Source organism: Hylaeus volcanicus, chromosome 3 (genome assembly GCF_026283585.1).
Source record: "Hylaeus volcanicus isolate JK05 chromosome 3, UHH_iyHylVolc1.0_haploid, whole genome shotgun sequence".
NCBI lineage: Eukaryota > Metazoa > Arthropoda > Insecta > Hymenoptera > Colletidae > Hylaeus > Hylaeus volcanicus.
In genome coordinates, this window is record NC_071978.1 from 1,456,399 (window position 1) to 1,469,392 (window position 12,994).

The 12,994-nt window shown below is 50.4% G+C and overlaps 1 protein-coding gene across 8 annotated transcripts in view; it reads left to right on the forward strand.

The window, feature by feature from the left end:
- Nucleotides 1-12,994, forward strand: part of LOC128873136 (protein sprint) — an 81,216-nt gene that overhangs the window by 28,654 nt on the left and 39,568 nt on the right. The window contains exon 1 of one of the 8 annotated variants that reach the window (XM_054116469.1): nt 5,910-6,117. The exons of 6 other annotated variants lie outside the window; for them this stretch is intronic. In XM_054116469.1, the coding sequence (XP_053972444.1) occupies nt 6,065-6,117 (53 nt within the window). In that variant the 5' untranslated portion in view covers nt 5,910-6,064. Of the gene's footprint in view, nt 1-5,909; nt 6,118-11,135; nt 12,316-12,994 lie in introns of those variants that run through there. One more of the 8 variants, XM_054116468.1, reaches the window with a different exon arrangement.

A 12,994-nucleotide genomic window follows, 5' to 3' on the forward strand; every position in this document is an offset into this window, starting at 1 on the left:
GTCCCGTTGCGTTGCGTTGCGTTGCGTTGCGTTGCGTTGCGTTGCGTCGCGTAGCGTCGCGTCGCGTCGCGTCGCGTTGCGTCGCGTAGCGTAGCGTCGCGTTGCGTTGCGTCGCGTTGCGTCGCGTAGCGTCGCGTCCCGTTGCGTTGCGTTGCGTTGCGTTGCGTTGCGTTGCGTTGCGTTGCGTTGCGTTGCGTCGCGTAGCGTCGCGTCGCGTCGCGTTGCGTTGCGTAGCGTAGCGTCGCGTTGCGTCGCGTTGCGTTGCGTTGCGTAGCGTAGCGTCGCGTCGCGTCGCGTCGTGTTGCGTTGCGTTGCGTTGCGTTGCGTCGCGTTGCGTTGCGTTGGGTTGCGTCGCGTCGCGTCGCGTCGCGTCGCGTTGCGTTGCGTTGCGTTGCGTTGCGTCGCGTAGCGTCGCGTTGCGTTGCGTTGGGTTGCGTCGCGTCGCGTTGCGTCGCGTTGCGTTGTGTTGCATACACGTCTGCGCGCGGCCTAACGGTACGAAAATATCCAGTAAAATAATGCGTTCGCGTTGGCGTCGACATCGAGAGGATAGAAACAGTCGATCGGGAATTTTCGAGGTCTCTGGCAAATTTTCAGTCCCGCGCCACTGTCGCTTACAAACCCCTAGAACGCGAACCGCGTTCCCGGCGAGGTGGGAGAGTGGAATTGAAATGAAATTCCATCCCCAGGCCGCAGCTACGCGGTTGAATTATTATCGGTCGGTAATCTCGCTAAAAAGTTCAGCCTCGTTGAAACGCTGCCATTCTTTTCGTTCCGTCTACGATCCTGCCTTTCCTGTTTTCACTTTCGACGCTCTGTCGTCTCCGAGCGAGTTCGGACAACCTAACCGGCTCCAATGCTGTAATCGATGCTGCGCGTGCGCGTGCGCGTACTCGTTTCCACGGCTATTTAGTTAATCGAGTCGCGTAAGTTATTGTAGATAATCGATTTTATCCCAAGTACCAGAGGTTCCCTAGTTTACAACAATTTGCAGCCTCTTTCTCTTGGTTTGCCTCCCTCGACTTACCCGACCCGAAAGAAACACCAGCAAATTCGTCGCTCGGACTGGAACAGAATTTTCTCCTATCGCGAGAAGAAACGGACTCGAACGATCCAAGGGCGCGAGCCAGCCGACTCAGACATGGAACGAACGCCGCCGCGCCGATCGAATTATCGGGAAACACGATACAAGAGAGTAGAAGAGCACCGCGGGGATTCTCCCAGGCTGGTTTCTCCGGCTGCCACCGGATATCCCCCTGATTTCTGACGACTAACGCGAGTCTGATGTTTGCGAGGGGAGCTACCGCACGTACACGGCTACGCAACCCTTATCCGACCGCCCCGTATCGTTAGCCGTAGACAAAGGGTGTGTCGTCGAAATACGTGCCCCCAGGCGCCGCTAATTCTACCGATAATAGATTTCAGCCTGTCCGTCACCTCGCGTCGCGAGATTTTTCTTCGATCGTAGTTGCTGCGTGGGTTTTAGGCGCGTTTTGTTTCCCATTTATCGAAAAGGGAATGTTTCCTCGTCGTTTGGTTCGAGGTACACGCGAAGAAGAAGCGAGGCGATTCTGCGGAGACTGCGTAAATCTGTCCGATCCTCCTGTCGTCGGAAATCCGACAATTGTTTCATTTCCGGCGCGGCGCGGCATACGTCAACGCCAGCTGGTGTATCGCTTCGCGCACGAGTCGCGCAAATATCTGTCTGACATGTCGCGATTACGCCTCTCCGACCTATGAATACACAACGGAATATGGATCGCATCAAGCCGGGATACACTTCAAGTATAGCGTGTGTTGCAAAACGAGTCGTAAATGCGCGCTCTCGATATGGTATACATATTCGATTCAAGGGAAACTGTTGAATCGCTTACCGTAACTTCGTAGGAGTCAGGTCCAGCAGCCGACCATCGAGCAGAATCGAGTTGCTGCGAAATTTTGCGGGCTACTGAAATTTATACGAATCCGATTCGGATGGGATCCGTGCTGGAATCTGGCCTCGAGTCCTGGGTCCCCTCGTTGAACAGGGCCAAAACCAGGGCCAGACAACCGACACGAGGGGAAAAGGAATTTATAGCGGTAGACGAATCGTACCTATCGTTTCGCGCCCATTACTGCGAACGACGCGACGCATCGAAAGTGAATTTTGTTAAAATTGCTGTACTCGGTATCGACGCGATAATTGGCGCTGTCGCCTCCGAGGAATTCGCTAATATTCGGAACGATGCCGTTTCGTCATTTATCTGGCAAGGACGGTCCATTAATTTTTTGCGCTTCGTTACCTCGCCGACGCCGACGAAGAGAAAAGAGTGGGTCGAGTACTACGTTGACACTACGTTAACTTGGTCCGCGGATGATTACAGATTAACTGGTTAGCCCTTTTTTTTTTTTCATATATATGATGAAATAGTCGACAAGTCGCGACGATCGTCGGACGAAGGAAACCACTTCTTCGTGGACGAAACTACTGGTTCGCTATTGGGAAACGTAATTGGGATGATTACGCTTTGTCGGTCCAACAGCCAGTTCCACTGAAACTTGGAACGCGATTAGCGGAATGCCCTGCTGGTCGAGAGCTAATCCAGAGGGTCGACTTCATCCGCCCGGCTCTTTTACTTTGCCACCTCGGATCCATGCCCTCGGCAATTTTCTTCTCCCTTTCTGCCCGTTCTCCAATTTAACCCTGAAACCTTTATGGCGCGGAGACACGCGTCGGTGTCGTGGCTTAAAATCGCTCGCGTGCGCGAAAATTCAACGAAACGCGGGTCTTTCTTCTCCTCCAACGGCACGGAAGAACGCAAAGGGGAAAAATGACGATGGCGGAGGAGGATGCGATTGTCGGTGCGAGTAAAAAGATGAGTTATCGCGGTTATCGTTCCGCTCGGGTTCCCGCGCGATCCTTCCGCGGGAATCGGGCGAACGACCGCGATTAAATACATATCGCATCAGGTTGACGTTCCGGTCGTCGTAAAAACCGCTCGATAATCGAATCTTGGATACCTCGTTGGTCCAAGCGTTCCGTCACCTTTAAATCCATCGATATAAAGTGTTGAAATTTCGAGTTTACCGTACCTTTCAACTCCAACATTCGTTGCAAACAACTTTAACGACGAGAAATTTGTTGGATTCTTCCTCCTTTTAGTCATTCGGATCATGATTTTCATTTTAATCCTTGTTGGTCGTCGACGACCCCTTCCGCTGCGTCTTACTCTTCTCCTTGGCGGACGCGCAGCAACGTGATTTTTTGGTTCGTTAGACCCTTTGGTCCCGTGGTGCGGGTAAATTCGATTTACTTTCGGTGAATTTAATTTCTCGCCTGTTACGAGGCCCTCTTCGTCGAACAAGCTTGGAATCTTTGCAGCTTTAAACGAAAGTTACAAAGGAATTCGTAACGAATGCGAGAAAAGATTTTATTTATTTATTTATCGATTCACTTTGTCGAGCAAGATCTGCTAAAAGTGGTAAAAATTGTAAATTTTATCTATCGAAAAATGCCAATTCCATTTCTCCCGAGTGCAGATGCCACGATAGTTGAAATCGAATCCATCAACGCGAGAATCTCGAAATTAGACGAATGCGTGCTCAAACTATTCGAAATTCCGATATTCACGTCCACGTCAAGTTTGACATTCACGAAACTGAGAACGACGAACATACTCGATTCGATTCGATTCGTTTCGTTTCGGTGTCGTCTGCAGCCGTTCACCTGTTGCCAGAGACACGGACTCCGAAATAATGGCTGGTCTCGACAAGTGACACGCCGAAACGCGAAACTGGAAACGCGAATAATCGCGCATCGGTTGCGGAAGCCACTTTACTATTCAGCCCGAAACGGATAAATGACATTTGTCTGGCCTGGCCATATTTCCCGAACGTCTGTTAATTATTATTTTATACCTGTGGAAACGAGCACGTTTCAATTTGAAAATAACAATATCGACAGTGACTTTAATCGAACAGCGGTTAAACGGTTAAGGGTGAGATTATCTCATCGTGCATTCGTATTCCCGACACGATTCGCGAATGCCAAATTGCGATCGCAACGTAGTTTGTAAATTAAACGAGGAAAGTAAACGAAGCGGTGAGTAAACGTGCAACGACTGCATCCGATAACGAAACCACCGATATCGTTGGGAGCGATGCGACATCGAATCGATGATATCGACTGGTCGGACACTTTGTTATCAGAGATGCGTTGAAGTAAAATACAAACGAAATTATCGATAGAATAATCGAATAAAAGAAGGTTTCGAAAAAATAATTAACGAAAGTACCATGTACAATTGGTAAAGCGATCCTGATACGAATCGCAACGCGAGTTCCGATGAGGGGAAAGATATCGGAAATCGCAGACTCGTAGTGTCATCTGCTATTTTACTCGTTAAACGCTATAACCTGAGCGTACATACACATACCTTTCTGTCCGAGGTACGAATAGTTTTAAACTCGACCGAGTCGTTCCGGTTAATTATCGCGGAGTCAGCTCCGTCTAATTACCACGCGTTCGTATTAATTACCGCGACTTTCTAGGGAAAGCGAGCTTCTCAAGTTTTTCGCGTTGTTGCGTTTGCACGCTTATCGTCGATAATTGCGAAAAGAGCTCCAACGAGGCGCGTTCGAGCGGATTCCGAAAGAGGCGAAAACAATGCCGGAGCACTGCCGGTCCAACTCGTGCATTGTTCCCGGCAATTGCGCCAACTTTCGGGTTTGTTTCGGCAAAAGAGGGGGCCGATCCACCGTGGTGGTTCGGTCTTTGCAGGATCATCGGGGCCGGGCGTACTCGTTCGTGCGCGATCCTGTCTGCGTGTGCGTTCATGCGACACGGTACGCAAACGAATACTAATTTGCACCAGAAACAGGATAACGGAACCCCCCGACGCGACGCGTTCACCGTATTCCTTCGAGCCGATTTTCAAACGAGAAACCTTTGTGACTAAAGGCAACTCTTCTTATAGAGTCGCGTAATTGGTTTTCTTTCTTAATTAAATTTTGAATCAAGTACTCGGCCACAACGGATTCAAACAAATCTCTCTTGAGAATAGCCGAATCGAACAACCGCTCCTCGATCAAAAACTTTTTCTCCGAGAACGATAAACGGCCAGGCAAGAAAAAGGGAACCGGAGATACGAACTCGGCCGCCGAATATCAAGTTAAATGAGAAACTCGGTGGTTTGCAAGAGCGCGTCGCTATCGGTCCACGTTGACTCGCACGTTTAAAAGCTATTTGAAGCACGTTTGAAAGCGAAATCGAATGGCATCGAAAAATTCATTCAAAAGAATATGGTTTCATCGAGATAACAAGAGTATTTGGAGAGCTCTGGAAACCAACAACGACGACGGACTTGGCTTGTTTCGACTAGTTCTTAATTCCATTCGGCGCGGCGCCGGCGCCGCTCCCGGCGCGTTTCAATCCACCGTTCGCGAATAATTGAACCAAGTACCGGGAGAACGATAAATTGCGTTACAACTCGCTTTTCATTCCTGGTACGATTTTACAAGAGACACGCAACCGCAACGAGGAATGAAACTTTATTCGATGCAAAGAAAGTCATCGGCACCGGTGGTTCGATATCGATTACAATTACAAGTAACAATTTTTTGGACGTTTTTTGAGAACAGGGCAAGCATCGGCGTCGGCCGCGTCATCGGCGTTTCCGAAAATCGCGCGTCCGAAACATATCCCACCACCTCCCAGCCGTTCTTTTGGCTCATTTCCAGCGGACTCGGTCGTTTTCCATCTCTCGTGCTTCCCATCCCCCGCTGTCAGTCCTCCCTCCAATTTGAAAATTATCGTCTATTTCTGTTTTTGTCTAATGTTAGACCGCGAGTGGTCGAGTGCACTGTACCCGCGCAGCGGTGCACTGTCCAGTCGCGTGTCGTTCGTCTTTGAAACATCTTTGGTCCGTCCGATCCATCCCTCTTGGTCGGCGTTTATCGCGGACATGTCGCGTTTCTGGAATCGTGCACCGTTCCTGAAACAGTCTTGGTTTTTCGGCGACAGCGGCAAGCTTGCGTATTCGTTTCCGTAGACGCTGAAACGCGCGGGATTCGTCGAGGGTTGACGATGTTGGTCCTCTGCGACGTGGTCATCGGTCTTCTCGATTCTAGAAGAAAAAGGTGAATTACCGAATGGTGCTCGAATACTGCTCGAACGTGTTTAACGTAGAATCGTATACTGGAATTTAACTAGATATCATGGGTTCACGTGTATTCGTAAGTATGTCAAATTAGTTTGATAGCCGTCGATCGGGTCAGGTTTTTTTTATAGTAACCGTTCATTGGTGGAGTCGTTAGTGCGGATGATACGCGCATCTGGATCGTTGCTTATTTACGCGTTACTGAAACGCGTGCTCCGATACCGACATATTTTTACTTATTCGTTTGGTCCGAGAAAACGATCGATTCTCCGTTCGCCTAGGATCGAGAACCTCCTCTCGTCGCTATTCCACGGTGCTAATGCACTTTCTCGGAACGCTCGAGGGAGACACGGCACCGGCCCCTTTTCCGCCCGTCTTACTCGCTCAATTTACACCATTTACAAAAGCGCTCGTTCGAGCGACGCGTCGCGGTCCCGGGATTCGGGTCGGGGGAAAAATCGATTCGACGTTTTACAATGCGAGTGGGTTGCTCTTGCCACGCGCAAGTGTTCTACCTTCTCGTTCTCTCGTTTCTCTTTGTATCGCGTGCTCCTTCCACTTTCCGACTGGCCCCACGGCTCTGTCAGTTCGAAACTCGAGGTGTACGAAGCGCGTGTCTTTGTCACTGGCCACAATAGCTCCGTTGGGGGTGCGTCGGTGCCGTCGCACCCCACGCGGACGCCATATCGACGGCCGACGCGTCGCCGTCGCGGCGACTGCATGGTCCAGGTTGACGCGAGGCTACCGATATCGTTGCAACCCCGATAAGCTAAACGTGGCGAGGGAATCGATCGATACCCTGTCCCACAGCGAGGATCGTTGCGAGAGAGAGATAACGCGGATCGTAGTCGAAAACGAGCGGAAACCGCTGCCGCGTTCGCATCGCGATACGCTTCGTATATTCGCGTAGACTAATCGTAACAATAATAGTGCTTTTTTTTTTGAGACACTCATTTTCTGAAGAGTTAAATCTCCGCGTCTTCTTCGTCCTATTCTTTCTTTCAAAAGGAGCATCGCGAGCTTGCCTTGCCGTCGACAATGCTCCGGCCCGGGGCGTTATTGTCCCGACGCCGACGTTATGAGGTGAAAAATGAAAGATAACGATTTCGCGGTCTCTTCCTGGGCGATAATGTTTTCGACCGCTGCGATCCCTTCATATTTTCGTCCTTAATCCCTACCGCCCTTCACCTTGGAAGAATTCACGGAAGTTAGGGCCGGCAACCCTCGTAAATTCGAGGGGTGACACTTTCTTTTTTCTATATTAAGACGGTCACGGCGCGGCGCGTCGGCCGCGCAGCTTCGGGTTAGAGAACAAAAAGAGAAGCTACGCCGTCGTCGCCGCGTACGATCGAAACAAACGCATCCGATTATCGAACGCGAAAATCACCATCCCAAAGTTGCGTATAACTCTTACGCGACACCGAGAAGGGCGAAAGCCGGAAAAAGAGGTGGCGCTTACTCGTCGATTTATGGAGATTGTATATCATAGCTCGAGATAATCCGTTGCGTTTCAAGAGGAGCGGTACACGCGGTACCCGCACCGGAACGTTTCCCAGGAGGATTCCGACGAAAAAGCCGCGCCGGATCTTTGCAACGTCGCGACGTAACGCCACGCGTTGTAAATAATTCAGTTCGCGTTAAGACGTTCGCGTACGGCCAATCTCATCCGACGAGAGAATAGAGAAGCAACGGTGGGCGCGAATTGGTTTCGTTGTCGTTGTTGGCCGAGACGAGTCTCGTAGACTTTTAGATCATGGATCGATGGTGTTACCGGTTTATTTTGTAAGAATGAACGCATATCTCGTACGAGCATACCGAGTCGACGTAAACAGCTATTTATAAACCACCGTGGAATAATTAACTGTTTGAACCCGTACTTGTCTCGATCTAATTAACAAGAGTACGTAGATTTGCGTTCAACGGGAGTTGTTTGCGATAATGCCGGCAAGAGAAATTCGCCGATACGTAAAACATAGTTAAGAGAATCGTTTGACAAGGGTTGAAATCGACCCTCGCCTAGTTTCCTATATTTAATCCACGCCTCGAGCTCGCTCGTTCATCGCAAAAATCATACATTCGCTTCGCTTGACGCGTTTGCTCGGTAGGACATGTGCAATTCCAGCTCGTAATTCGCATTTCCATTCTAATCGAGCTCGATCGCCGGGAAATTTGACGATTAACCCCTCGTTCGAGAACTTTGTAATTACGCGAGCCACGGCATTACAACGGTCGATTCACCCTTCGGAATATTGGACGAGAAAGTCTGCGCGATCCCACGCAGCGCCATTACGAGCGAAACCTTTTTTTCTCTCGCGTCGCTGCAGAATCGGGAGGGAAAGAAGAGGTTTATCGCGAGATCTGGCCCTCGAACAGCATTAAACCACTCGGTTCAGAATTTCCCGTATAAACAATGGAAAAACTCTGTTCCGCTCGAGGAAGAGGAGTCGCGTAAATAGCAAAGAGAATACACGAAAAATAAAAGGATACGGACTCGAGGACGAACGAAATGCCGGATTTTTCACAGTCGAAAGATTACCATTTATTTAAACGTGTTCTTCTACGATAAACCATGTTCTCGTTCTCGACTAATCGGCGTCGTCGAAATCCTCTTGGATCGTCGCGAGGATACTGACGGTCAGCCTTCCCGGCATCAACTAGAAACAGAAAGTACCCCCGGCGATTGTTTTCTCCTCGAGGATCAGGCAAAACAGGATCCCGGAAAAAAATGGTTGGAAGAGGACGAGCGATCGCGACGGCGACGGCTACGCGAGGACGCAATGGACGAGATGGAAGGCGCAACCTTCGCGAGAAACCGGGAGCCGTTCTCCGAGCTCTGGCTGTCGACCGCTGAAGGTCGAGCGTAACCGCTTCGCCGGTTGGCCGGTTTCCACAAATAGCCGTCCCACTGTGCCTTCTTTGTTCGTTAATCGTCCCGAGAAAGCAATTAGAAGATCTCCGTGCCGCGATGGTACGATGCCATTCTGAACCAGACTCTTCCTCTTCGACTCAGTTTCGCTTTTCTCGTTTTCCTTTTCTGGTCAAGCCAACGGTAGTGTAGCTTGCTACGCACATGCATACATACATACTCGTCTATGCGATTCGAAACAGATTAACCTATCGACCGAAAACATCCCATCACCGTTGGCGCTACGCTTCGAAACGAGTAAAGACGAATCGAGGCGACTGACCAGCCAACGCAACGCCACGAGAACGTATAATACGCGTACCAAGGGCTTACGCGCTATTAGCCGAACGACCTAGACCCGAACAAGACTACTTACACCGGCTTCGAAAGATGCGGCGATGCCAATTTAGTATTCGTTATCGCGTTATCCACTTACGACGAAAACGACAACGACGACTTGGGGGTTAAAAGCAACATGTCTCTTTGCGGAGTCGTTATCGAGAGCAGCTTACAGGCGAGGCGTCGCGTCGAACAACTCATAAACGAAGCGTCGGACGTTTATTCGAGACGAAGCCTTTCCACCTAATTGAATTTCCCCTTTGGCGAGAGAGATTCGCTTCGCGATGGAAGAAGACACCCGGACAGGATGCGAGGAGGCGAGGACCGATACAGAAGCGACGCCGATGGCTACGCTTCGGAGAAGCCGAGAGGCTCGGATGCTCCATCGGCGTTACGGGGACAGGAAGTAGAAAAACGAGGGACGGCCAAGAAGTTGGTAGTTATTTATCGAGCGAATACCACCGAATGAACGGTAACCGCGAAAGAGACCGGGGTGAATTAAACGCGAGAAAAACACGGTGGTGCAAATTGCATCGCAAATTGCACAACGTTAGCATACAATGAACAACCGCGACCATGTTTTTAATATGTCCGAAGTTTTCCACGGTGCGACTGCGTTTACATTTCTCTTGCCGTATACGTCGCGTCGCGTCGAGTCGCCGCAATTGGATCGATTGAAATCGTCGAATTTCGAAGAAATGCTTCGAGGCGCTAAAAAGCCAATTCTTCCCGAAAACGAGTCTGCGTTTCCGGTCGAGCGGGAGTCTGTTCGGTGACCAAACGAGCGAGATCCATCGCTTCGCGTCTCAAGAAATTATCACCCCCACTTTAGTGGCAGGCAAGCAGGCAAGCAGGCAAGCCAGCAGGGATCCCACGGTTTCCAGGTTGCCTACGTGCCTCTGCCAGTGTGACTCCAGAGTGCGCACTCGCGAGTGCAGTCCCCTTGCGCACGGCTTGACCGGGTGTATGCACCGAACAACCGAACGCACACGTGGCCCCTCGAACGCGGAACGGAGGAACCTTCGGCTTCGGCCGCTTCGTCACTCTCGAAACACTTCTCGAGCCAGGTTCCAGCCAAGATATCCCGCTACGGGCGGACTATAGGCGGCGCATAAGCAGCCCCGTGCAGCTAAAGTCCACGCAGTGCAGCCACAGCTATAGTGTTTAAGGAACGTGGAGCCAGTCCATTCGCGACCGGCAGCCAGGCAGCACATTCGAATCTCTTTGTCTGGCTCGTCTATAAATAATCATCGTCGCGGTACCATCCAAGTTCCACTCGAACCAACATTTTCGGAATCATCGGGGACCGTTCCTCCATGAACCTCAACCTGGGTCAAGGTCACCCGAATTTTGCAAACTCTTCCGAACGCTTCGACGTTAACGTCTATTCGGACCTAGCCGAAGAAACGATCCAAACAGTGTCCACTTGTCTGCAACACGCGGGGCGTTGGTCGATCCTTGTACGATAGCGTTAGTCGTTGGAGAACCCGGTCGAGAGAGAGAGAGAGATAACGCTTCGTTTAAAAGGCTGACCTCGCGAGCACGCGAGCTAGACGATACGCGCAACGACATATCCAAACGATGCACTCGAAGAGAAGAAAGATGCCGTCCGAGAACAATCGGACTCCAATCCTGGGCAAGCGATGACTATTCTCGACGCGGACAACGTCTCGATTGCTACTGTGGCAGCCCGAAGGTTGCTCGAATGTCCGCGTCGTCGTCGCCGTCGTCGTCGTCGTCGTCGTCGTCGTTGTCGTCGTCGTACCTGCGTGTTTCCGAGGCTCGAGCATGTTCGAAAGTTACTGCTGATGACCCAGACTCGAGCGCGATCGAGCATGAAATCAATTCGAGCCGGTGAGACGCGAACGGAAGGCGGTTGAGCATTCGCTGGAGGCATCTCGCGATAATCTCGAGCCCTTCCGAACCGAACGGTGAATCCAGATCAATCGAAACGAACAAACCGAGCTGCTACACGTTGGTATCGCTGAACTTTCGGTGGGGACGTTACTCGGGGTGTTTGAAAATTCGTCGAGGAAAGTCAGGCGACGTCGCGTCGCCTTGCAGTCCGTAGTTTTTAAAAGTCCGGGCGTCATCGATAAAGCGAGCGAGATCGTTTATCGTTCGCGCGAGGCCTGTCCTTCGTTGACACCGATTAAGCCCGCATCCAAGAAATGCTTATCGAGCGAATCGTTTCCTACCACCGAGCTGCCAGACGCGAACGACGCCGACGCGTACCGACTCCCGTCACCTGCCGCCGTCTCCCGCGTGGAATGGATCGCCGGAGGATCGTTTGTCACGACGCGATGAATCTTTCGATCGACAAACACGACCCAAGTGAGTCAACTATCTATCTTTTCGCCAATTGTTTCGCGATGGTTTAAAAATAATTCTCCTCGATTTGTGATTTTCGATGCAACGCGCGAAAAGAAAAAACTTTTTCGTTGACTCTGTGCAAGATTTACAAGTTTCAAAGGAACTGGACGAGGAAGATCGCAACAAAAAAATCATCATTTTATCGAAAGGGAATCGAATCGCGGTTCCAAGGAACAGCTGCATGTTTGCCAAGGGACCAACAGCCAAGATCACCGAGCAGAGCCGGTGACGTTAAAGTTTTGGCCGTGAATACCGATGCGAACGTCTTAAAAGAAGAAACGAAGAACCGGGTGGATCGCTTTGCGCGCGTTGGAAATATGACCGCTAAATATAGCCGGAAGAATTTCCGTGGCATCCACGCGGTCGTCTGCTTCGCGAACGGTTTTGCTCGATTTTCGTAGGGGCGATTTATGCGAAACGAGTGCGGGACCGGCGCGTCCTCACCGTCCAAGTTTCACGTTACGCGTGGATTTCTGGATTTCCTAAGCTCTCGCGGAAAAAGATGCTCATCACCAAGTATACCACCATTTTGCTGCAATCCACCAATCAGCACATCATCAGGTGAGTGCTCGGACGAGCAAAGATTAGGTGTAATCGACGTTAAAATTCTTTGAAACGTGGCTTCGTCGTCGTATACGTGTGTGTATCTCAAACTATCCAAGAAATGTGTTTGCACAAAGATACGCGAACAAACTTGTTCGAAATTCAGCGATTAACTCTCGCAGTCCAGGAATACCACTTATGTACAATAGTATATCGCGATGTCGAGATGCAACTATTTTTATCGAATCTGCTTTTACGAGCGTGTCTCACCACTTCTCTTCCGTTACTACTTGCTGGATTCGCGTTGCCGACGATTGTTGCTCCGAACGTGGTTTCACGGCACCGAAAGTTCTCCAAAGTTGCCAAAGTAAGCAACCCTTGCTCCTCCTATCGTAAAAGCGAGCGTTTATACGGCGCCGTAACCTACTTTCTTTGCCTTTTTATGACTTTCTCCTACGAATACCTCGCGGATCTCTTAATACCGTGACGCGCTGCTCGATACGAAACACGTTTGCCGCCGCTTACGGATGCTACGCCGAGATAGGGATAATGTATTCTCCTTTTGCTTATACGTACGCGTCGATATCGGCGTATGAAATTGACTGGCTTGCATTTAAATTGAATTTCGAAACATCGCAACGACACCGGTTGCCAAGTTCACGGTTACGGAAGCCGATCGAAATTTAATTCAACGCTG